At 28.4% G+C, this 25,505-nt stretch overlaps 3 protein-coding genes and 1 non-coding gene across 5 annotated transcripts; 3 read left to right on the top strand and 1 right to left on the bottom strand.

The window, feature by feature from the left end:
* The first annotated feature begins 5,560 nt into the window (after nt 1-5,560).
* On the top strand, nt 5,561-9,084 carry LOC114178129 (E3 ubiquitin-protein ligase AIRP2-like). 2 transcript variants are annotated; one of them, XM_028063856.1, is made up of 6 exons: nt 5,561-5,845; nt 6,674-6,824; nt 6,904-6,970; nt 7,064-7,298; nt 7,689-7,718; nt 8,442-9,084. In XM_028063856.1, the coding sequence occupies exons 1-5, from the start codon at nt 5,766-5,768 to the stop codon at nt 7,714-7,716; spliced, it is 561 nt and encodes a 186-aa protein (XP_027919657.1). In that variant the 5' UTR covers nt 5,561-5,765; the 3' UTR covers nt 7,717-7,718; nt 8,442-9,084. The 2 variants fall into 2 exon arrangements, with proteins under 2 accessions (XP_027919657.1, XP_027919656.1); XM_028063855.1 differs by lacking the exon at nt 7,689-7,718 and having other exon boundaries at nt 5,567-5,845.
* A 3,190-nt stretch (nt 9,085-12,274) lies between these two features.
* TRNAV-UAC lies at nt 12,275-12,347 on the top strand. The gene has a single exon. It is a non-coding gene; the product is annotated as a tRNA-Val (tRNA).
* Nucleotides 12,348-13,927: 1,580 nt separating this feature from the next.
* Nucleotides 13,928-19,120, top strand: LOC114175718 (general transcription and DNA repair factor IIH subunit TFB2-like). The gene is made up of 15 exons (XM_028060502.1): nt 13,928-14,412; nt 14,800-14,967; nt 15,515-15,583; nt 15,847-15,940; nt 16,097-16,197; nt 16,310-16,355; nt 16,440-16,499; nt 16,578-16,646; nt 16,861-16,944; nt 17,056-17,139; nt 17,478-17,563; nt 18,210-18,300; nt 18,435-18,515; nt 18,597-18,671; nt 18,893-19,120. The coding sequence occupies exons 1-15, from the start codon at nt 14,300-14,302 to the stop codon at nt 19,025-19,027; spliced, it is 1,356 nt and encodes a 451-aa protein (XP_027916303.1). The 5' UTR covers nt 13,928-14,299; the 3' UTR covers nt 19,028-19,120.
* A 3,134-nt stretch (nt 19,121-22,254) lies between these two features.
* LOC114175719 lies at nt 22,255-25,159 on the bottom strand. The gene is made up of 5 exons (XM_028060503.1): nt 24,955-25,159; nt 24,517-24,570; nt 23,747-23,850; nt 23,325-23,363; nt 22,255-22,515 (listed from the first exon to the last, which is right to left on the bottom strand). The coding sequence occupies exons 1-5, from the start codon at nt 25,028-25,030 to the stop codon at nt 22,375-22,377; spliced, it is 414 nt and encodes a 137-aa protein (XP_027916304.1). The 5' UTR covers nt 25,031-25,159; the 3' UTR covers nt 22,255-22,374.
* Nucleotides 25,160-25,505: the final 346 nt, after the last annotated feature.

Raw genomic sequence — 25,505 nt, 5'->3', positions numbered from 1 at the left:
TTATGGATAAAATGTTAAAAATATAGTGAATGAGGGATGATTTAAAAGTGGAAAATATCAACATTCATATTATTTCATTTTAATATTAGAGTTATATTTACTTCCTCTCATACCTTACTAAGTCGATCCACTATTTTCTAAATCTTTACAAAATAAGGAAAAAAATATACTAGACTTAGAAGTCAAAATCTTGAATTTTGTAAGATCTCAACACAACAATTTGTGAAACTATATCATAATAACGCTTTGATTATTCTGATATAAAAAATCAAAACAATATAAAGGATATTGAAAAGAGATAATATCGCTTTAAAAGAATAATTAATAGTAAAAGAGAGATGATTACGTTCTTCGATATGTTTTTTTCTCAATCTAGGAATTTAGAATCATTATCTAATAAATAGAGTCCAAAAGGTCTTTTCAAGCTAAGTAAACAATTCAATATTGGAAAAGTGTTTTAGTACTTTCAAAAAATATATAAATTAATTTCCATTGGTTTTGAATGAGATAGGTTGGTTATATAGTAAATAGTTTTAATGAATTAAATCATGGTATGATCTGTTAATACATAGCTATTGTAATGATTTTTATTCAAATAAATTCGTAGACCTGGCAAAGTGAGCCAACCCGGCTCACACGGGTTGACTCACTACGAGCCAGGTTAAAAATGAGTGAATTCAACCCGACTTACTTTCTGGTGAGTCAGAAATTTTATAATCCGGTTCAACCCAACACGGGTTGGTGGATTAAGCGGCTTGGCTCACCAACCCACCTAAACTTTTTTTTTTAGTATTCAAATATTTAAATAAATTTTTAAGTAACCCATGAGATAACAATTATAGTATAATCAAGAACCAATGTTTTGATCATGTTCACCACCAATATATGAAGAATTATTTCCAAAAAAGTATCCATTAGTCTAAGAAAGCATGACTAATATTACAAATTTTCTGTCATGTTATTCAACAAAATATAAATAAAAAAACTATACATTTTTTCATGCTAATTTAGAAAAAATTGTTTATAAGATGGTTACTTGAGTAATTTACTATAAAGATTATAGTTAAAGATTAAAGTATCAATATATATATAATTTGACAATCAAATTAATTAAACATTCAAACTATTCAGATATAATTAAGCAACATTCTAGCATTTAAAAATATGAAATTGTGAACAAATATAATAGGATTAGTAAATAGTTATTTAAAAATTTAAAAAAAAATTTAAAAAAAATGTAAAAAAATGTTGGTGGGTTAAGTGGGTCAACCCACCTTCAACCCGGCTCGAACCTGTGGTTAAGTGAGGCGGGTTGAGTTCAACCCACTTTTGAAAGAGTTAAATTTTTCTCCACCCAACCTGTGGTGAGCCGGGTTAGCTCACGGATTGAAACCCATTTTGACATCTCTACAAATTCGTTATAATCATATATGTATATATATTATATTTTTTTAAATTTTTAAATAAAATTATTTAAAAACAAATCATTTACGATATAAAGATAGGATAAAAAAATAGGTTTGAAGTACCACTCAAATTAAATTACTGTATGAAATATATTAATGGAAAATTTTTTATACTTTTAAAACATAAATTTAAATGAATTGAGTTAAAATAAAATTAAAAAAATAAATTTAATGTCATAAATATAAATAAAAAAATATATTATCAAATAATTTTGTTTTTCTATCTGCATATTAGATACCATCATATCCACTACAATAGTTAAATACGTATTCATAACTAGCCGTATCGATTAAGAATATTAGGGTTTACCTGTAAATGTTCGCGGATACAAATTTTTCATCATCTCTAATTAATGCTTTGTAAATTTTTAAATTTATTAATTAATTTTTTTTCACAACCGTCTTTAAAACAATAACATCAATAACTACATATACATTTTATGTATTAAATAAGGCTATTTTAAAGTTTAACACATTAATAATGTGTACTTATAAAACCTTACACATCAATAATTTTGGAATGTGAAGGAGTGAGTGTTTAGTGAATTACTCTAATCATTAATCATTCATCTCTATCTTATTATCAGTTCCAATTAACAAAAAGTTATTAATTATAAATATAATGGGAGTAGGTAAGTGGTTAATTGTTGGGCGTTGCAGCAACAAAATCATGGGATAAATTTTCAGTTATTCATATTCATAGTATTTTACAAAAACAACATAGAAAAAGAAAATGAAGAGGTGGTGGCTCTGTTCTATCATGAATGATAAATCTTAATTACTGGCAGAGAAAGAAAGGATGGTAGATCTGAATGTAGTTGCAACTGTAGCTATGCATTTATGAACAATTAAGTTATTACATTATAAACCCCTTTTTGTGGTCCCTTACAAAAGGAAAATAATTACACCTTTTATTACTCTTTTAAAACCATATCAATATTATAACTTCATTTTTAGTGTAACCCCATAATTGTACATAAAAAGGTTTCTTTCATTTTCCATCACAATTGATTTAATTTTTTCTTATTAAAATTCTGTTGCAGTTTTTCTGTTTTTTGTTTAGTCTTTTTCCTCTTACCTTTCTAGGTAGGAACTTTTAAATGTTTACTTAAATTGGTAGGTCTTTAGGTTCAATGTGTCCCCTAAACTCAATAGTACCCATGAGTAAACTTTTTCGTAAACGTTTTTAAAAATAAGAAAATATGAAAAAATATTAAAGAATTTTTACAAATTAATAGTAATTTACATATAAACAAAAAATAATAATTAAAGCTAAATGAGAGAGATTGTATAAATTAATTTATACATAGATTAAATTTAACTGATAGAGAATTTTTTGTATCCTTTATCCTATGATGGAAAATTGAAGTATGATAAAAAAAAAATCATTACATAAACTTAAATGTATTGAGCCCTAAAAGAACAAAAATTCTTATATTCATTTATTTGTTATTTTATTTAAAGGAGGGAATGAGATGGGAAACACAAATATTGTCTCAATTGGTAAAGGAAAAATATAAATAATAGTATAAACTATTTTCTTCTTACCCTCCAACATATAAGGATTTTGGCATTCTCAAATTTTTTTTTTCATTTTCCTCTAAAATGTAAAACTAAATAACTTTTTTTTGTTAATTCTCTCTCTTCCTTTTTCATTCCACTTTATTTATTATGACATTATGATTAGAAAATAGGGCATTTAAATAAAATATTAACGTAAATAGAAAGATTGATTATATTTATTGCTCAAGCTTCTGTCCTGCATTATGTATAGTTGACATTATTAAATGAATGATGAAATAAAAAAATGGTTTGAAAATTGCTCAAAAAGATGGTATGAAGTAGTAGGGTATTACTCTATTGTGAATATTCTTTCTTCTTTGTGAATGGTTATTAAATTAAGGCGTTGTATAGTTTTGATGAAGTCATAGATACCTACTACACTAATAAAGAGGAACATAACTTGAGTTTCTCATACATATTTCCACTATTCAAAGTATTAGGTAATAACCTAACATCTTTGGCTTTTACTTTTAGGGTGAAAACTCAAATCAAATGCAATTTTAAAGAGATATTAAGTGTGAGAGAGAAATTTTATTAATATATTATGACAAATATTACTATATTTTTTTTTAATTTATGATCAAGCTATTTAGTTATTAGTTTCACATCCTACAATTATAATATATATAATGAATATAAATCTTACTTTATAAGATTATTTGTGATTTTGAGTTAACTTTAAAAATACTTTACAAAATAGTATCAAAATTTGTTGTAATGAGATTTATTGAATGACATGATATTATATATTTATTATGGATTTCTTTCTATTTTCATTTTTTTTATCATAAAACGGTCTATTTACGTCAATTAAAAATATAATTATATTACAATATGTAAAATTCATATTTTCAATGAAACATATCAAGAAAACAAAAAGTAATAAAGTTGTTTTATTTTTTGTGATGTGAGATATTTCTAATTTTTATTTCAAAATCACAAATTGAATGACTCTAGAGATTTTGTCATATTTTAACCCTTAAATTACAGCTTTTGTTTAAAATAATTTAAATGAAGGATTTAGACCAATCTCAATTCAATTTGACGAAAATTTAATTGTCTCAAAAGGACAAAAACCCAAATAATAAAATTTTATTTTCGAAATGTAAACAAAGTTTCTAAATAAAACAACTTACGTTTCTAATGACCTTAGTTGACTTCTTAATTTTTGTTATTTCGGATATTATTTATTCTTAATTAACTTGTTTATATTAAAAAAAAGTAAACTATATACGGCAATAATGAAGGAGTGGTATGTAATTAAAGGTATCACGTAAACTTTAATAGTTGTTATATGATTGAGATAGTAGAAATTGAGTTAACATATCACAATCGAGTTAATAAATTAGAAATAAAAGTTAAATACTATAACCAACCAACAATTAATATTATTACGTTAGAGTAAAGGAAATTGCCGTATTCTATTTAAGTATCTTTAGACACATAATCACAATCTTAAAATCCAAAATAATATACTTTCTTCCTACTATACCCTTTAAAAATCTCTTCTCTTGCTTACAAGATATCATTATCTTTATTTTAATATATATATTTTTTAAATTTCACTTATTTTTGTTTGTACATGAAAAATATAAATTAGGAAGTAAGAGAAAATAAAAAAAATTAAGGTAAATAGACATTTTGTGAATAAGCCAGATTAAAAAGGAAATTTTAAAAATTAAAAATTCTTTTCATCACAAAATGTATACCGTGTGAAGGAGATTTCTTTTAACAAATATTGTATTGTAATCACAAAAGATAAAGATTTTATTTTAACATAATTAAATAGATAATAAATGTGGAAGTGCAGTCACTCGCCCCAAAGGCGCGTGCGTGGAGGCAGAGCTACCAAAAACATGAAAGGTAAAGTGGCAAACAAGAGAGAAAGAGAGTGCAAATTTGGATAAGGCACCCATTATTATTCATCACTCCTTTCTCTCTCCCATAATTTCTTTCATCAAATAAATAAACACTTTTGCCACAATAATCTTTAGCATAATTTTAAACACTCACATTATTTCTATTTCAATATATATTTTTATACACATTAACAAAGTCAAAATATATAAAACAATTCTACAGATATCACATTTATTGTTGGTATATTCACAATGAAAATGAAATTCATCTTAATATACGTATTATGATGATAAAACTTTCAAAAACTTACTAAAAACCAACGTAAAGTTGAATGATTTTTTTTTCATAAGTTAAAATTTAATAAAGAAAGTATAGAATTATTAAATATAATTTATAATAATTTGGACTTGGACAGTACAGAAGGGAGGAGTATAAACTAAAGTGTGGGGGAGAGTCTCAATATATTTTATGCTACTTGTGTGTTGAACTTATTAGATATTTTAATAGTATAATTAATTAACAAGATAAATAAATAGTACTCATATAAAAATATATATATATATATATATATATATATATATTTTTTTGTATGAATAATGGAAGGGAGACGGTGTTGATGCGTACACGTGTCCTGACAATCCCACCGTCTTGGCTTTCAAGAACAGCATAGAAGCAACACGAAGCACTCTCTTTCTCTCTCTTTTCTCTTCTCTCTCCTCTCTTCTCTTCACTCTCTGTGACTCTTACAGAAACTAGAGTCAGAAATATAGCCCAGAAGGGTTTCCTTCACCCAACCAATCTCTCTCTTCGTCTCTTCTTCCATTTCACAAACTTTTTCTTTTTTTTTTTCTTGTTTTTTGCGGTGTGATCGCTGCGATGTACGTAGCTTCCATGCGTAAGTCTTTCAAGGACTCCTTGAAAGTCCTTGAAGCTGACATCCAGCATGCCAACACCCTGTGGGTTTTCTCCTCTCACCCTTTTGTTTTCTGGGTTTTTGTTTTTAACTGTCATGTTCCTTCCTATGTTCAATTTTTTATTTATTTTATTTGAATTTAAGGTGATCACTGTTGCAAAAGGTTGGTGGCCTGTCGATGGCTGTTACCTTTCCTCCTTTTTTATGAAAAATCCTTTTTTTTTTCTCTTGGGTGTAAGTGGTTGGTGATTGCTAAGTGAGGTTTTTTCTGGGTATGATGATGATTTTCTTCTGGGTTTAGCCCCGTTTTATTTTATTTTATTTTTTACTCGTTTGTTTGCTTTTTTTCTTCTGGACTCTGGTTAGTTTTAATCCTTGAATATTTCCTTTGTAAATAGGGTACATTTAATTTACTAATAAAGCGTGGATAATTGTATTTTCAGTTTTGATTATTCCTATCTGTGTCTTTGTGTGCGTGCGTGCGTTGTGTGAGGAACTTTGTGTGTGAAAATGTCAAAACTTTTAGGGAGTGAATTCCCTGAGTACTTGTTTCGTTGTCTGATGATTTTGATGTTATATTTTGGTATCTTAATCTCTGAACGTTGTTGCTTTATTATATCTTTAATACCTGCTACACTATGTGGTGACAGGCTACATAACATTTATTGGTTTGGTAACATGTAGTGTCTGTGATGTGCTTGTCGCGAAATATCTTTAGAGGAGCAAGCAATGTTGTCATTTGTAAATATTGCAATCATATTTTTTTCTGTCTCAAATTGTCATCAAGTATCAATATACTAGTTAGTGTTGTGAAAGCTAATTTACCACATTTAGTTATTGGTTGATCATGTAAAAAAATTGGGATGTGCAGGGCGTCAGATTTTCCAAGGGAATATGATGGTGCATGCCTTCAGATGAGAATGTCATACAGTCCAGCAGCGCACTTGTTTCTATTTCTGGTGCAATGGACAGATTGTCATCTTGCTGGGGCCCTTGGACTGTTAAGAATCCTAATTTACAAGGTAAGGTGTTTTTGATTTTTAGGTGTGGATATTGAAATGAGGGACTTGGACCAGATGAAGAATTTGCCGCATGTTGTAGGTCTATGTGGATGGAACAACCACCATGTCTACACATGAAAGAAAAGCAAGTATTAGAGAATTCTATGGTATATCTGCCCTTGTTTTTTCAATCTAAGTTAAGTTAGTTTGCATATTAGTTTTTGTTCGTTGCTGACACGTTGAATTTCTTCTCTGAGCAGCGGTCATATATCCCTCTTTATTGCAACTTCAGAAAGGTATCACTGATACTGAGGATAAGAAGCAAAAGGCTGTATGCATGGAGAGGTATCGCAGAAGAGATGATGAGGATTATAGACAGTCTTCTGACATTGACATTGAAAGAGAAGATGAGTGTGGAATATGCATGGACATGAATACCAAGATTGTCTTACCCAACTGCAACCATGCCATGTGCCTGAAATGTTACCGAGAATGGTACTTAATCCAACAAATTATCTCTCTGCGTGCTTCTATGCGGCATTCTCCATTCTTTTACAAGGATGCAGATTTATAGTTGTTTGACTTGTGTCTACTACGCTTTGATTCGTTGTGTTCTCTAACAAAAAACTCTATGTTTATGGTTTGTTTATTAGATTTTCTGAGATTTCATGGATTATAAATACAGTCACTACACAATGACTGCAATATTTCAGCCATAGTAAAATGCAAATCCATTTAGCCTGCTTAGATTGTCGAAGGTTTTGGGTTTGTTCAGTTCGTTTTGGTATTAATTGTTTATAACCTTGTTAAGTGTCTTTTGCGAATGGAGGCTTTAAGTGGTGGAAGTTACAAGTCTCACTATGAATGTTCTGTGCTTGATTGCAGGTGCAATTACACGGCACTGTGCATATGAAGGTTTGATTGTCGCTTGCTATTGCTGCTTGAATGTGAATATTTAATGTATCAAAACAAAAATAGTATGGTGGTGTAAAATAATTAAATAGAAGAAAACTATTTATTTGAATTGACATAGCTAGCTTAAGCAGGTGGTGGAGGACTTTCTCTTGCATTTATGTCTTCTGAATGTCACTTGGTTGATTATCACTTGGAGTAATTTTATACAATGATGATGTTAACTCTTCAGTCTGGTGTAGTTTATAAGGCTTAAAAAGTTAGTTATATTTGTTTCTGGATTTTGTGTGTTTTCGTTTCTTGAATATCCATGTTGTGAATGAAAAAGTCCAGTAACCAATGTTGCCTTCTCCAACCAGCTACAGCTAGTTTGCTGACAGCTAACAATGGTACTTACAAATGACCTAACAATGGACACCTGGAGGATTTGAAGCCAAGACCTTTTGGGGGATAGTATTCAATCCTACCAGTTATTGAACAAACGTCATCTGTGTCTGTTTCTAGTTTGAAACAGGACACTAGGACTGTCACACACACACACACACACATATATATATATATATATATATACATATATATATATATATATATATATATATATATATATATATATGTCATTGTTTTGGTGTACATCTAGCTACCCTTTATTTTAAACTGCTACCAGCATGTTGTCCAAGTATTTTGTAGGTTTAGTTGAAGGTTGAAGTGATTTGAGAATTTTTGCAGGCGAACTATATCACAATCATGCCCATTTTGCCGTGACAGTCTGAAGAGAGTGAACTCAGGTGATCTGTGGGTATTCACTGATAGAAGGGATGTGGTAGACATGGCAACAGTGACAAGGGAGAATCTGAGAAGGCTTTTCATGTACATAGATAAGTTGCCTTTGATTGTTCCAGACTCCCTTTTTGATGCTTATGACTCTCACATACGGTAAGTGATTGCAACAGACAGATTTTAATGTATGCTGTTGTTGTCTTGGATCCCTTCTTCCACTTGAAGTTAGTGACATAAAAGCCAGAACCTGAATCGGCTAATTGAGTTCCTATTATAGAGTTGCAGTACTTGCTTCCCACTTCTGGTGCCAGAAGTATCCAGCCCCTGTCATATTGTGGACTGGTGGTGAAGTTGAGATGGTAAATTGTATCTATCTAGTTAGCTCATTTGTATATCCCTGTACAGATCAAATCAATTACTCATTAACAAGAGATTTTCACATTCGGTTCTTGTCATTTAGGTGTGAATCTCTTGTGAAACTCTTTTAGTTTTCATCATCAATGAATGTATTTAACGGAATGCCTGTAATGTGTTCTGTAGTTTATGTATATGCATTGTGGCCATCTTATAAGAACTTGCTATGTTTACTTTAGACCCTTAAACATCTTGCACAACAGTTTATATAGTTATTCTTAATAATTCTTCTCTTTCCTTCATTCTCATACAATAATCTTAGAAACTACTAAGGTTGGTGTTGAGGATTGTAGCTGCAGGCAGTGGTATCTGCTTAGTAGTTTAATTTAAAATATCAGTGAGTTGACTTTTACTTAAATGTATAATGTTAAAGGAGATGGTGGCAACTACTCTCAGTTCAAGAGCTTTAACTTAGAATTTCAGTTCATTGTCTTCTGTTATATGCTTGAATATCATTTGACATTTTGTGTATTAAAAGAAAACCAAGTTGAAGTGTTCAATAGGAGAAAAAAGGAAATGAAATAAACTTGTGGGCTTTTATAGATTGGTTTTAAAATATATTATATATAAGCATTGATATAAGTAGTTAAAAGTATTATTACTACTACAAGTAGGGAAGTAGGAATGGTAAAGAACAGGTGTGAGTTCGATAAAAATTCATGTATGTTTTCTTCATATGAAATTTAATTTTTGTATTTATATTTATATCCATATTTGATTTTGTCTCAAATGTTAGTAAATGTTTCTTAAAAAAATATCATAATAGAGAAAACACTTTTTTTTATAAGCCGACATAATAAAGAAGACCTGAATTATCAAGATTTGTTTTTCTCTCAAATACTAGTTAAATATTTCTTAAAAAATAAAAATCTTGATGAAGAAAACATGAATTATCAAGTTGTTAAATTTAAAATTAGAAGTCATAATTATCAAATAATAGTGAATAGATAATAGTATTCAAACGTAGAGATGCCAAAATGCTTTCAATCCTTAAGCTAATTTGGTTCATTTTAATTTAGATGTTTAATTTATTTATTTAATAAGTCATGTAGATTGATATTTTAATTTTTAATTAGTTTTATAATAATATTTGATAAAATAAATAAATAATTTTTATTTTTAACTCTTTTTATAATAATATTTAATAAAATAAACAAATATTTTGATTCTATTGTTGTAAAAAACGAGTTGGATAGTTGAATCAATATTGTACTAATATATATAAAATATATTGGAAGAATAAAAAAAATTTAAATGAGTCAACCACTAATATACAAATTAAACAATTTTAGATGAACTAACCACTAATATACTAACTTGCGATAAGTCAAGCTAAGTTATAAAATATTTTGCATATTAAAAAGTTTCTGGATTGAGCTAATTATTTTTAATTTAATTTGTGGTGAACCGATCAATATAAGCATGATTGGTTCACCTTAACATCCAATTTAAATGTTAAGAAGTTATAACAACATATAAATAGTAATGCAAATAAAATTTTATAATAATTATAATATACATTATTTTTATAAGAAAAAAATATTTAAATGTATTTGGTAAATATTAAATAAGTTAATTAATATACAAAGTATTTATTAAAATTAAGACTATGTTAAATAATATTTGGTATGAGTTTATTTTTCATCTCAAAACATTTGGACTTAAACTTTAATAAATAGTTAAGACATTAATATACATAAATTAATTTTAATTCATGAAAAGAATTAACTTTTTTTAATAATTTAAATTTTAATATATATATATATATATATATATATGTGTGTGTGTGTGTTAAATGAATTTTTAAATACGAAAAAAGAGCGTCTAAAAAGTTTTAATTATCCAATTCTCTAATTTTCAAATGAAATTGAGTTTTTTACAATTTTAATAATGAAATTACTTTTCTGACATTTTAAATTTTAGTTTTTTTATTTAATTTTCTTTAACATGGTTTATTAGCTATCTAATGCAATCTATGATGGATAGATACGATACGTGTATAGGATACGACACGTATCCGATACGTCGATACGTTTATTTTTTAAAATAATAGGATACAATACGTGATACATACATACATGATATATGAATAATGAGAAGTGTATAATAATTCTTACAAACATAATAAATATATTATTGTTAATATGTGAATCCAAATTTTCTAATTAGAAATCAATTATTTTGGTAATAAAAACCTTGTAGTTAATGTTAATGACCAATTTAAAAATCAATTTATCATTAAAATTATTTTAATTATCAATTTAGAGACCGGTTATAATTTTTTGGAACTATTTTACTTGTCAATTTGGTCACTACATAGTGACTAATTATTTTTTGTATTCAAAGATTTTATTGTAGTATACTACTACTTTATAAATTATATACTTCATTGATAAATATCGTTAAAGTATTCTAAAGTATCGAATATGATACGTGTCAAATACGAATACGTGACCCAAGTTAAAATATCGGTGCATTATAGAATGCAATACATGCATTATAAACATTGGAAATTACTCATTGGTAAATATGGTAAAAGAAAATAGTATTAAAGTACTGAAATGTGTTGAACATTACTTACATGTTGTAATAATTTAAAATGATTTTATCAAAAAGGTTGAAGATAAATTAAAAAAAAATCAATTTAATCAATTCAAAACATTGGAGCAGCTTTTTCTTTTTTCTTGTTCAATATCAATCCAATCAATTTAAATGTGATTTTTGCATTTAAGAGTTATTTTAGTAATTTGTTATGATATACCGATACTTTAATTTATGTCATGTATTCATATTTAACGTATATTCACATTTAATATTTTATAATACTTTATCGTTATTTATCAATAAAGTGTTTAATATACAAGTCAATAATATTTTATAATAATAATAATTTATAAATTTTTATGTTGAAAATATTTAATACATTTGATTTTAATTTGAATTCACACAAGAATAATTATATATTTATCATATTTTCTAAAAAAAATATATTTTTTAATATGCATATATCACGTGTCGTGTCCTATTATTTTTAAAATTAGTATATCGACATACCACATGTTTGATCCGATACAAATACCATATTTGTGCATTATAGGTAAATTGTTTTTAAAAAAATGATACAATAACATGAAAAAAATAAAATGATATTTTCACTAATTAAATTTAAGTCTTGTATAAGTTTAAAATAAGTTTGTTAAAAATGAATATTTTTTTTGTGAAAAATTAGTTTATGTACTAGTTCTATCATCTCAAAAATTGTCTATTTATATTTTTTATTTCATTTAAAATAAGTTAATAAGTTATATCTTCATAACTATGGCACTAATTTAGTATATTAAAAGTCTGTCTCTCATATATGAACAAAAGTTGCTGTGGTGTAGTGGTTATCATGTTAGTCTTACACACTAAAGGTCCCCAGTTCGATCCTGGGCAGCAACAAATTATCTTTTTGTATATAATTTTATATATAATTTAAGTTGAATACCAATAATAGAGCAAGGTAAAAAGATTTTTTTATAAGTTAAGTTAAATACCAATAATAGAGCAAGGTAAAAAGAATATCCCATTTGAACATGCTTATTTGAGAAACAAGAAAATTAGCATCAACTAACAAAATGTCAATAGAATAAAATTGTTGAAAGAAAGAACAAAGTAGTTATAGACATGGTAAGATATTTGTTGAAGGACAAATACTAGACTGTTTTAAACAAAAGTAATTGCTATATTGTTGTTTACACTTTGAACATGTGTGAAATAAAGTGTTTGTAACCAAAATTGGAGGACACATGTTGTGGAAGAAGTCCATTAATAAGACACCTTACAATTTTTTAATGCAAAACATATATCATGTTAGTGGCCAACTTAATCAGAAACATATATGATAAAGATGAAATATGTATATTGATTGCATATAATCAAATTCAAATAAATACAAGTTGAATAATTTAGGGATAAAAAATATAGTAATTAGTCAAGACATAATAGATGATTATTAAGCCTTAGTTACTTTGTTTTTGTTTTCTTAAAATTGTATTCCACTTATACTAAATTATGGTAATCGATCCATTTATAGTTGAATTCTTATTAGATATAGGTTCAATAAATATTAATCTCTCATTTTCATAATAATAATAATAATAATAATAATAATAATAATAATAATAATAATAATAATAATAATAATAATAATAATAATAATAATAATAATAATAATCTACTTATCAATGATTAAGAAATTGAATTATAAAATGTTGAAGATTTCACGATTTTTAGATAAGATAAATTTGTAATATATAGATGAGCGTAAATTTCATCTTACAAAATATTTTATAAAATAAAATTAGATTTAAAGTATATTTTTTAATATGTTATAAAAATTATTTAAAATTTTTTAAAATGAAATTTATTGTATGTGAACTTATCGTATTATTTACTATCAAATTATTATTAAATTACTTATTAATATTTAATTTTATATTATACATTTTAATATAAATTATGAGAAGTTAAAAATTAATTTTATAAAAAAAAATTAAACTTAATCAAAAGAGTACGTCATTATTAATGAAAATAGGCATCAATCTGCTATTAATAGATTACTTGTTGTCAAACTTATTTCTATTGGAATAAAGTTTATTTTGCAGGTTAAGAATAATATATAATATTTTAGATTATATTTTAAAGATCAAAATTTTCTTACTGTATCAACCGGCCAAAATTTCGATATTACGTTTTTTAATCAACTCTAAAGGTTCTTTACCATTTAAACATGTAATCAAGTAACATGCCAACTTAATCTATTTTTATGAAAATTTCCATGAGTAAGGACCCAAAATAACAAAGGTTTTCTTTTTAATGCAGGATTCAATTCAACAAAAAATTTTGTTGGGTTTGGGTACTCTTCTTAAAAATCATAATTTATTGAGACTCAAAACTTAAAATAAAAATATATAAAATACAATAATTATTAACAAAAATTGTTCTTCTTCTCGTAGTGTTGTTGTTCATCTGGCGTCTAACCTCACAGAATCAGAGTTTCCACAGCTGTTTCTCTAAATTCGCTTAATCAATTTTCCTACCAAAAGTGTCACATTTTTTCTCTTCTCTTCACCATCTTCACTCTCCCACTTCGCGTGATTGTTTCAAGTCCTAAAAAACGGTGCGTATCACCTCCTCAAGAGACCCTTTTGGCCCTTCTCATTGGATCCTTCAATGTCACTCTGCAAAGTGTCTCTTTATGCTCCATCACTATGGAACTAAGCGAGTATCGTGACGGGTTTTCGTAAAGTGGCTCGCTTTTCCTTTCAATTTGGTTGCTTGAGTTCTGGATAAAGACCCCTTTAATCAGAATCCGATTACAGAGAAAGAAAGGTAGTGCTGTTCGAATCACAATGCCAGAGGTTAGGATTATTGCAAAAAATTTCATGGACATGGTGGCTTCCATGCCCACCATGAAGCTGGATAAACTCTATGAAAATGGATTCATCTGTGAGGCTATTCTCAGGTCATTCTTTTTTTTCTAGCTTTTTCTTTATAAGTGGCACAAATTATTTTGGGTGAAAAGTTTCCTTTTGTTCTATTCTTTTGGTGAACCAGTTGAAGAATGTTGCAAACTGATGGAAAAAACTATGCATCTTTGTTTGCCTCAGTAACAGATTCTTACCCGTTCACCCTTTCTTCATATGGTGTTTAGTTTTAACTACTTTTGACCTTTATGGAATGCAAATGACCACCAACTTGATAACTTGATGGTTCTTTATGCCACTATTGTGGAATTAGTTTGGATTCTCATTTTACCTAAAGTGCAGAGTTAAGTGAGCTAGAGAAGTGGTATTTAGTTTCTTGAATACGAGTTTGTGACTATAACTAGTAATACATCTTCAAATATCAGGTCTCTTCCGCCTCTTGCGAAGAAATACGTCATACAGATGCTACAAATTGATGTGCCGGTGGCAGCTAAACTGTTGGAGGAGTGGGTGCTTCCGGATGGATTTTCAAAGCACAGAGTAGCCATTGATAGACTGGTTCAGTTGAGAGTTTTCCTTGAAGCTGTTGACAGGTACATATTTATTCACTGAGGAAACGTTTTGTTTTTTTCATTTTTTGTGAAAATGAGAGTAGATATTTGAGCTTCTGAATGGTTTGAACTGATTCAGATAATTTCAAATAACAATTGGATGAATGGCAGCCCTTATTGTGAAGGATGCACTACTTGTTTGCTTCTTGCAATGTGTTTATTATGATGAGATCTTAAAATTTATTTATGGCATGATGTAGTTCAATGGAAAATATTGCTTATGAGATATGCAGGGTCCATGACATGCATGATATTTGTTTGTTTTCTTCTTCTCCTTTGTTTCTTTCAAAACACAAGTGTAAAATCACAATCGCTTCATAGCAAAAGGCAGTTAATACATAGTACTGATGACTTAAGTTGATTTTTTTTTTTTTTCTTTTTCCCACAAGCAAGAGGAATAGATATTTTCTTCTCCTTCTATGTGTGTCTTAGCGTCTAGCTAAGGTTCTATAGTCAGGGTTGTCACTTTTAAAACTTTGGAGCCTTGCCTTATCCAATTTACTTCAGGAAGTTTTTCTCCTTCTGGCAGGAAGAATGAAAAGACATACAAAGTTAATCCAACATATCAGAGAAGTCTCCAAAAGCTTTTAGTACAAGGGTGAGTGATACATATTTTCCCTTCCCTTTCTGTTCTTGAACACAAAATTGTTTATTTGAGGCATGTGATAAAACTATTCTACTTTATGCATATGGGTTAGTTAACCTATAGACAGTGGATTGTCTCTCCATGACATTAAACGACAGGAGTAACTCCTCCATTCTGAATTTTCAAGAAGAGCTATGCAATTGTTAATATATAGACTGTATTACAAATTCTTTTTACTTTAGCTAGTAATATTTGCATGTTATTAAATATGGCAGTGGATCTTTGCCGAGGGAATCCATGCCTTCCAATATTACTGTGAGGCTTCCAACCTTAGAAAATCTCGAGGCTTATGCCCTAGAGCAATGGGAGGTACAATACTCGATCTTATCATTCCACTTTTTTTAATTTTTATGCCTAACACTATTTGCTACATAAGTTAGTTTAGTTATTCAATATGCAGTACCTTATATTTTGACTAAAAAGAAGCCTAAACTCATCTATTGACTTGATTTTGTGATGAACTAGTGTTTCTTATTGCAACTTATAAGCCCAACTCAGGTTGATAAGCCCTTAAATATTAGCTCTTCTTTGATGAAAGTTTTCCAGCGACGTCTTCTGAGTCACAGGTTTTGTTTCCTTTGCAGTAATACTTCTCATTTGTAGCATTTGCCTGAATGTGTATGTGGGTGTTGCAAACTGTATCTCGTGTATAATGTCATTTTCTCGTGTGCAATACAGAGACAAAGAAGCTCCAAAACTAACTGAAAGTGGTTTCCAGTTTTTGGTATGCATCAAATGATTTATAATCCAACTGAACTTCTGTAATGCGTTTTCCTAAATATAAAAACTGTTTCCTTTCGGATTACAGCTGATGGATACAAATGCACAGCTTTGGTATATCATCAGAGAATATATCTCTAATTCTGAGGTAGCTCTAACTTTTATTGTTCAATAATATTCTTGCAATTTGCTTTGTACGTGCTCTCTTCATCAACATTTGGTGCAGGATAGAGGTGTGGACGCTGCTGAGTTGATCTCATTCATGCTGGAACTTAGCTTTCATGTCATCGGGGAGGTAAGACATTGTCATTCCATGATAAGTTTTATTACATAAACAAACTTCTATTGTGTATTCCTCATTATTTAAACAAGGTGTTGGACTGATCAAACTTTTTGCTTTTTTGTTCCTTTTTCTCCGGTGATGTTTACTGAAACTGCAATTTTATTTCCTTTACATGTAACTGGAATGCAGTGTGACTTTGACACTCTTGATGATTTCATTGCATCACGCATATAGTATAAACACATTGACTGATTTTCAGAGGAGCATAATTAATGACCTGGCAGACCTTGGACTGGTCAAACTTCAGCAGGTTATAATATTTCTGTGCTCATTTTTAGACATGATGAGGTTCATGATGATTGTAATTGTATATTTATTCATCAGATTTTGTCTCCCTTTCCTTGTTGTGATAACTTTATAGGGAAGGAAAGGAAGTTGGTTTATACCTACAAAATTGGCAACAAATCTTTCAATGAGCTTGTCTGATTCATCGTCTAGAAAACAGGTTTGTTAATGGTTTCAGAATATGATTTATTTGATAGTAAATATTGCTTCTTTTAGGAAAACTCCTTCACATATGTGCTGAATATTGGAGGAGGCTCTATAGTATCAATGTGTTCGTTTCAGCTGCATTTTTTCCTTTGTGCCTTGTTCACATAGGGAGGTTTACTCTTTTTTGGCATACTCTATTTTTTTTAATATTAACTTGGTTTATTTAAATTAATATATCGAACATTTCAATTAACCTTTGGCTGGCTTTAATGAATGGATCCTTTTAAAGAATGTTCCCCGTGCAGATTTATGAATATTAATGAAAAATGTTGTTCTATTTACTTTTCTCAGGGATTTGTGGTTGTGGAAACAAATTTTAGAGTTTATGCTTACTCGACTTCTAAGTTGCATTGTGAAATATTGCGGCTATTCTCAAGGTATGTCGCCAAATACTTTGTAAAATGTTTTAGATTGCAACTTGTGTTGAATAAGCCTCTAATTTTTTCTTACTTATACCTGCCATTGTCCTTTAGAACTACTTCTAAATTATCATAAGTTGTTCTTCCTAGACGCCATTTTTGGAATATCTTGAATGTTTCTGACCCTATTTTTATAGGGTTAAATATATTTTTGGTCCCTTAAACTTTAAGTGAAAATTGGAACTAGTCCTGGTTTGAAATTTTGAATCAATTTAGTCTCTCATCTTTAGAAATACGTGGGTTTAGTCTTTTTAACCAAATTTTGTTAAGTTTATTTACGTTTCAAATGTATTTCTTAACTAATATTGAAGTAAAAAGGTGTCAAAAGGTGTAAATAACTCAAATACTACCATAAAACGTGTTTGAAACGTAAAAAAAAACTAACAAAGTTTGGTTAGAATAACTAAATTCACGCATTTCTATAATTGGAGAACTAAATTGGACAAAAGTTTCGAAGGAGTTAATTCCAATATCCAGAAAAAGTTAAGAGACTAAAAACATATTTAATCCATTTTTATATGAAACCATTATTGGGTATTAATTTTTGAGCTGCTTATTTCAACGAATTATTATTGCTTATTATCATTTCGTGTGATGTATGCAGGGTAGAGTATCAACTTCCAAATCTTATTGTTGGAGCTATTACAAAAGAAAGCTTGTATAATGCTTTTGAAAATGGCATCACAGCAGATCAGGTAAGCATTATAAAATAGAAATTTTGTGCTGTAATATCTGTTTTTAAAATATGATACTTGGTTAGTCTTTAAACATTAAAATTTTACAATGATCAATCTCTTACGCAGACAACCATTTTGCATTGATGTCACAGATAGTCACTTTCCTTCAGCAAAATGCTCATCCTCGTGTTGCAGAGAGAATACCATCTGTGCCTGAAAATGTCACAGATCAGGTTTTTGGATCTTACTATCATGATTTTGCACGTGTAATGTTTGCTTTCATTTTCTGACACGTGGCATTGTGATGGCAACAGATTAGGCTGTGGGAAGGAGATCTTAACAGAGTTGAGATGACAGAGGCATATTACTACGATGAATTCCCTTCCAGAGTAAGCAACTTGGTACCATTGATTTGAGCACGAAGAAGTGTTTCCTGATTTTGTTAAAATTATTGTCAAATATTTGAAAAAAATTATTTTGGCCCTCAAATTTTTTTCCCTTAATTCTTTACTTTTTTGGTTGTTTGATTGAAATCTAAATAATTTTTACTTGTTTTGGGTCTTAGATTCCTCACTTTTTTACTTTTTTGTGTGTGATGATTTGTGAGCAGGATGTATTTGAAGGTGCATGTGATTGTGCCAGAGAATGGAATGGTTTGTTGTGGGAAGATTCAAAGAAAATGCATATGGTGGTTAAGACTGAGGTACATCCATACGTACGAGATTATTTACGTCGCCAAAAGTAGGAGCAAAGCCTTTGCAAAAACTTCATTATTTTGTTTCATAATTTTCTCCCTTTCAGAATTAAAAAGGAAATATAATATCTTTGCCTTCAAGGTAAACTAGTTTTGCCCTTCTTCCACTTCTGTTGAAATCTTCTTTATTTTTTGGGAGGGTATTATAACTTGTATAGTCAAAATATATATATCTTTTCAAAATGGTTTAATTACATAAATTATACACATACATATAGAGGAAACTATATGCCTAATACTTCTATTTTTTTTTTATTAAAATTAACCCTTTTAATACCATAATAGCATGATGAAGATGGAGGGAATTATATTTTATACTCCTCTTAATACAATATAGTGTGTTGTGTATTGTTTATGTTGATTGCTCTAAATTTGATTGAGATGACGAGGAAAACCCAAACGAACTCAACAATCATATAAATAACAAAATTAAAAGGAAAAAAAATTGGAAGTATCTAACATTTCTATTTTGATAATCTTGGGTGTGTTTGCACAAGCGTTAATATAAATTTTCATGGAAGCTACCGAGAGTTTCCTCCATCTGACATTAAAAATTGACTCGAAAGATTGGAATTGAAAGTAAGATTTAGTGTGTGTTTGGATTGGAAAATGGATCTGAAGTAGAATGAGTCTATGAATTTAAGAAAATAAAAGAAGAATTATGTTGTTGTTTAGATTAAGAGATAGATGATATAATTTGATTATATTTGAGATGAAAGTTTATGTATGATATGATATGTATTATAGATTAAAAAAGTATTTAATAAATAAAATAAGTGATTACCATTTTCCTTTATTCACAAACATGGTATAATTTTAGATTAAATGGTGAAAATGATATTCATATTTTTAATTAAAAATAAAATTAAATTTGGAAAGATAAAATTTAAATTAGTTGGGAATCGTAGGAAAAAAATTTAATTACATTTTTAACATCGAAAAAAACATCCAACTCAATCTCAAATCCACCTTGGAACACAACTGTGAACAGGGCCGCGTAAAGAAACAAACAGGGGCTTAGGGATTGAAATCCAAAGTAGCATCTAGGATGACAAGGATTGAGGTAAATTTCATGCTATTTTAGTATCATTAATTAAATTTTATAAAAAAATAATTACAAACAATAAAATATAATATTATTAAATATTTAATATTAAAAAAACACATTCAATATCAAATATATAAAAATTAATAATAATCATATAAGTTTTAAATCAAAGTATTAAATAACAATTAGATAAAAACGAAAGAATTATATCAAATGTTACACAATTACATATAAATAAAGTTTCATAACAACCAAAATATTTATTAATGCTAAAAACGTTAATGTGTGTCGGTAACTCGTTGAAAAATTAATGTTGGCCGAATTGATTTTTCTGATGCAGAAGCTAATACTATATGCTTTGAGGTGAATTTTTTTACTTTAAAACTGATTTTGAAATCAAACATATATAGCTTCTTTGTTTGCAAATCAATTGTGCATCAATCTGATGCCAAACCAAACACACTAAATAAAACAAAATTGATAGAGTTAAAAAATTATAAAAAGAAAATAAATATTCAAGTTTAAAAATATTTCAAATGTGTATTTTCTTTTTTTAGATTATAATGAAAATTTTTTTATTATACATTAATAAAAGTTATGAAACACAACTTAAATAAAATCACACATAGAAAAAATATTAAATTAATAATAATTCAAATTTAGATACAAATCTTTTATCTTTTGAAGTTGACAATTGTATTAAATTATTATATTAACTTTATATGATTTGTGGTGATAAAATTACATTTATAAAAATGAGTTAGAAAATAAAAATAATTATATAAAACAAAATTTATTTTTTTTGATACACATTTAAATGATAAAAAATATTAAGAATTAAAAGATTTTAAATGTATATCTTAAAAACGATTTGATATACACCGAACGAAATTGTTTAATGAAAAATATATAAATAAAGATATGATAAAATAAAAAATATTTTAAAAATTTTAAAAATTTATTATATATGAACTTGTTGAACTATAGAGAGATAACAAACATTATTTTAACGAAATAAAAAATTATTTAAATAAAACAAACATTAAGGATTCAATAAAATAATTATTCTAGTAGATGGAGATTTTATACTATTAAACACTTAAGATGGAGTTAAATATTATCATACGAGATCTACAATACAATATTTTAACATATTTAAATCAAAATAATATAATGAAGATTGTAACAAGAAAAAAATACCTTAAAGATGTAAATGAATTTGATGGATATAGAATTGGTTAAAAAAATTAGAATAAAAATAAATATGCACAATAAAAAGAAAAAAAAATGGGAATGGGACACAAGGAATACATGCATATACATTTCTATTCTCATATCCCATCAAATTTTCATACTTCATTTCTGATTAATGCGAAAATTTTCTATTAAAATGGAAACAGATTTAAAAAATATCGATGGACGGAGACAAGTCTATTTGTCATCTACCATTATTCCACAAACACATAATCTATGCGGTCGATTATCATTCACAAATTCACTTTAAAATAATTTCTAATTCATTTTAACATATCAACATGTTATAATGCGGTCCCGTAAAAGAAAAAATTGTGTTTCAACAGTAGATGAAACAAACCAAAACTCAAACTACAGAAAAAAACTACTTCTAGATCAAGTTTAAATAGCTTTATATCACAATTTAAATCATTTACCTTAAATATAAAATATAACTTCTATGTATTTATTATGAAGATTAATAATTTAATTTAAAGTTTAAAATGCTCAGGCATTATGAATTATATCTATTTTGTGCAATAAAAGGCTAAGACATCGGTTAAAACTAGTAATGATAAAATATGCACGCAATATGAAATTATGATATTGCGTCCGCGATAAAGGATCTCAAATAAATTTAAAGAAAAATGTAATACACCTCTTTGAATTTATAATAAAATTATAACCGATTTTTTTTCTATCTAATTTATAAATAAGGAAGTCTTTATAATTTAGTCCAAGCCTCGTAAATGTCAGGACTCTCCTTGTTAATATAGGAGAAATTCTCATTTAATAAAACCATCAAAGTATATATTTTTTATTTTTAGAAGAAAAATGCTAACAGCACTCTTTTTATTGCAGACTAAAACTTTTGAAAATCATAATTTTTTATGAGTTTAATTTTTTTTTGTAACTAGTCTCTCTCCTGTTCTAGAAATAAGACAAATTAAAGCGTGATTTTGGATAAATTCTAAGAAACAGTAAATTATGTGTTAGAAATAAAGTAGTGAAGAGTGTTGCTGGTGTCTCTCTTTTTGGTAAATTATGTTGTCTTTCACTATGCAGAAGTCCCAGGTATATCAGTAGGTGGGTCAATGGGGTGTACCAGTTGTGGCTTTGGCTTCGGAGCAGGCACAGTCTCAGGCTTTGTCTGTCTGTTAGGAGAGACTTTATCAGCTTCCTCTGGTTTAACATCGAACTGCAATATGTAGAGGCATATAATTAAATGATTACAAATGATATTTTGAATATATAATGGTCAGAGAGAGAATGAAAGTTGAAAATTTGAAACATGATTCGTTATGATAAATTGACTATTCAATACTGACAAATATTTCCTATGCGAACTAATTAATATAGCTGAGAGATTTAGTTTTCTATTTGATGAAACCACATTCAGTTTTAATTAGTGTAAGATGTGGAATGGAATGTATGAAACTACTTCATTTAGTTGAAACACGGAAAATGAAGAATCCAATTTGTTTTCTCACAGAAATGTTCTTCATGTCCTTGTCACTGTCACTACAGCCAAAATTATTCACCTCCATCATCATGGGATGCAATTCCATTATTTAGAACCTTGGATGGGATTATAAATCAATTTTGGATACATTTTCTGATTCAAGTCTTCAAATTATAAATAGAAGGAGTCACGGAAGGTTTTCAAATTTGTTTTGAGACTAAAATTCCTGATAAAAATCATGAGCAAGAGAACCAAGCTAAGACAAGACAGAATATGTTCATGCTGCTATAACGAAGTTTCTTTGAACAGAAGTGACAAGGTCAATCATTGCATGGTTCTTTTTATTTCCTGGTTCAGATAAATATACTTGGACAAACTGCAAATATTGAAAAAATATGATTTCCACCTGCTCTTGTTTAGAAGATTCCAGAAGTTCTTTCATACAATCTCATCCAAGAGCCCTTTTATTGTACATACAGGGAGGGGGAATGCTGGAATGGATATGATAAATTAACCAAAATTTATGTTTTTGAAATCACACTGACCTTATAACTGCAGCCAGATACACAAGCACGAAAACATTCCTGTAGGAAAGAATTAATTGTCATTAACATGTAAAGATAGTAGTTCTACCATTAAAAGGCTACAACAAACAGGTTGCAATTGCTCAGAAGCAGTCACTCCTTCTCAACACAGCATAATCAATTGCATTTCACTCATTGGGAATAATACTTCAATAGATGTGTTTGCACAAGTCATTACTCTTGTAGCTTTTCATCACAAAGTACTTTTTTTTTTTTTCTACATGTAGAAACCTTTCCTCTAAGGTTGCAGAACCAAACATTTAAAGTAAGTTAAAATTAAAAGAGGAAAACCATTAAAGAATAACTTAGTTAAAATAAACCAGAAGTTGCAAACTGCAATCAATATGATAAGTAAAGGAAACATATATTCTCGCACCAAATACCTCTGAGTAACTGACAGCTCCAGGGGATCGATCAATATAAGCACTCCATTGCTGGTCCTTTAGGACAGGATCCTTGTAGCACATTTGATTGCAGTCCTCCAAACCTGTTTAACCAAAACTCTAATCACATGTTAATCAAAGTCAAATTTTGTCACTAATCAAGCCCAATTCTTAAAATCACACTTTTTCCATTCCTTCCCTCAGAATATATGCTTGGAATGAAACTGAGATAAATCACATTTCTAGCAATCCCTTTCCTAAAATATGAGATAAACCAACCATTTCTTCCATTACAAAGCCAAAATTAATGTCTGATAGCAAATAAAATAAATTTGTCAATAATGGTTTATACATCCGTTAAATATCATCTTTTAGAGAAACTACTATAAACTACTAGTTTGTGATGTGATAAAAACTAACAGTCTTGTGATGTAACATATTAAGAAAAGAAACAGTTTTGTTGGATGTCATCATTGCTGAAAAGAGTGCAGCCGAATTCCAATACTTTCCCCAGTTGTTAAAGGTAAACCTTTTCCTCGATAAAGTATTGTTAGAAATCAGAATTATTAAACTAAAAACAACTTTTGTGGACTTTCTAAAACAATTAAGGACTAACAAACAAAGAGAAAACAATGACTACTGTGCTAGTATTGTTGCAGATATACAAGAAAGTGAATTCCACTAAGTTAAGATTTAGATTTAATAAGATTTTGTCTGCATTTCATTCGCAAGAAAAATTAATTACTAACGATGATACAAAATTATCTCACATTCTTCCCATGACTCTCCATCTGAGTTGCAACCCTTTTTGCAGAATACTCGCCCTACAATACAGCCAATAAGATCTGTGAGTACAAGAAGTAATGTAAAGAAGTATGCCCAAAATCAATTAAAATGGGCATAACCTCAAATCGACATCATCAATCACAATTGTTCTAAAAGATCTTTCAATGCGACAGCAAAATTCTTCCCTTTTGAGTTACCTTAATTCATTATTAGCACATACCAAAATAATATGAATAATTCAAACATATAATAATTTACCCAAACATTGGAAGTCCACAAGAAATCGGCAATTAAAAAGTTACACAATTCTGGAACACAATGGTTCTATCATTCTATGTATTGCATGCGAAATTGAACATTCCTGAAATTTACAAAATAAAAAAAAAAAAAAGAAGGAACGGTGAAGAGGGTTAGATCATCACATGGGATTTTGGTAAGAGCAGAGTATTTATTGGTGCATTTGTTTCCACATGGAGACACCCATTGCTGCGGTATCATCTTGTTTGAGTTGTCCCCAAAGAGTGGATTGAGCGAGGAAGCACGAAGAGGGTAGTTCGGTCACTTCCTGTCCTAAATCATTTCCTAGTTTTGAGGGTGCATTTCTATTTTTCTTCAATTCAGAATGATAGTGAATTTTAGTATTGCAAAAGTTCTCGTGTAGTAACAAATATTTAAAAATATATTTTCAAATATTTTATTGAAACTTGTATAATTAAGATAAATATTTAAAATTGAAATCTCAATTAATTCAATAATATTTTTAGAATGATATTATTGATTAAACAGTATGAGAAGAATTACAATTATTTATTTTCAGAGAGAAAGCTATTTATTATTGTGATTAGAGGAGAGTACTACTAGTACTTCATTTTGCATAGGTTACACTTGTTATACCAAGATGTTTTACACTAGCAAAAACATTAAATTAAGAATAAACTATCGTATTCATATTCAGTGAATTATTTGATAGACA

This window comes from Vigna unguiculata, chromosome 3 (genome assembly GCF_004118075.2).
Source record: "Vigna unguiculata cultivar IT97K-499-35 chromosome 3, ASM411807v1, whole genome shotgun sequence".
NCBI classification, from domain to species: Eukaryota; Viridiplantae; Streptophyta; class Magnoliopsida; order Fabales; family Fabaceae; genus Vigna; species Vigna unguiculata.
Note: the sequence above shows the minus strand (reverse complement) of the source record. Positions and strands in the feature narration are given on the sequence as shown.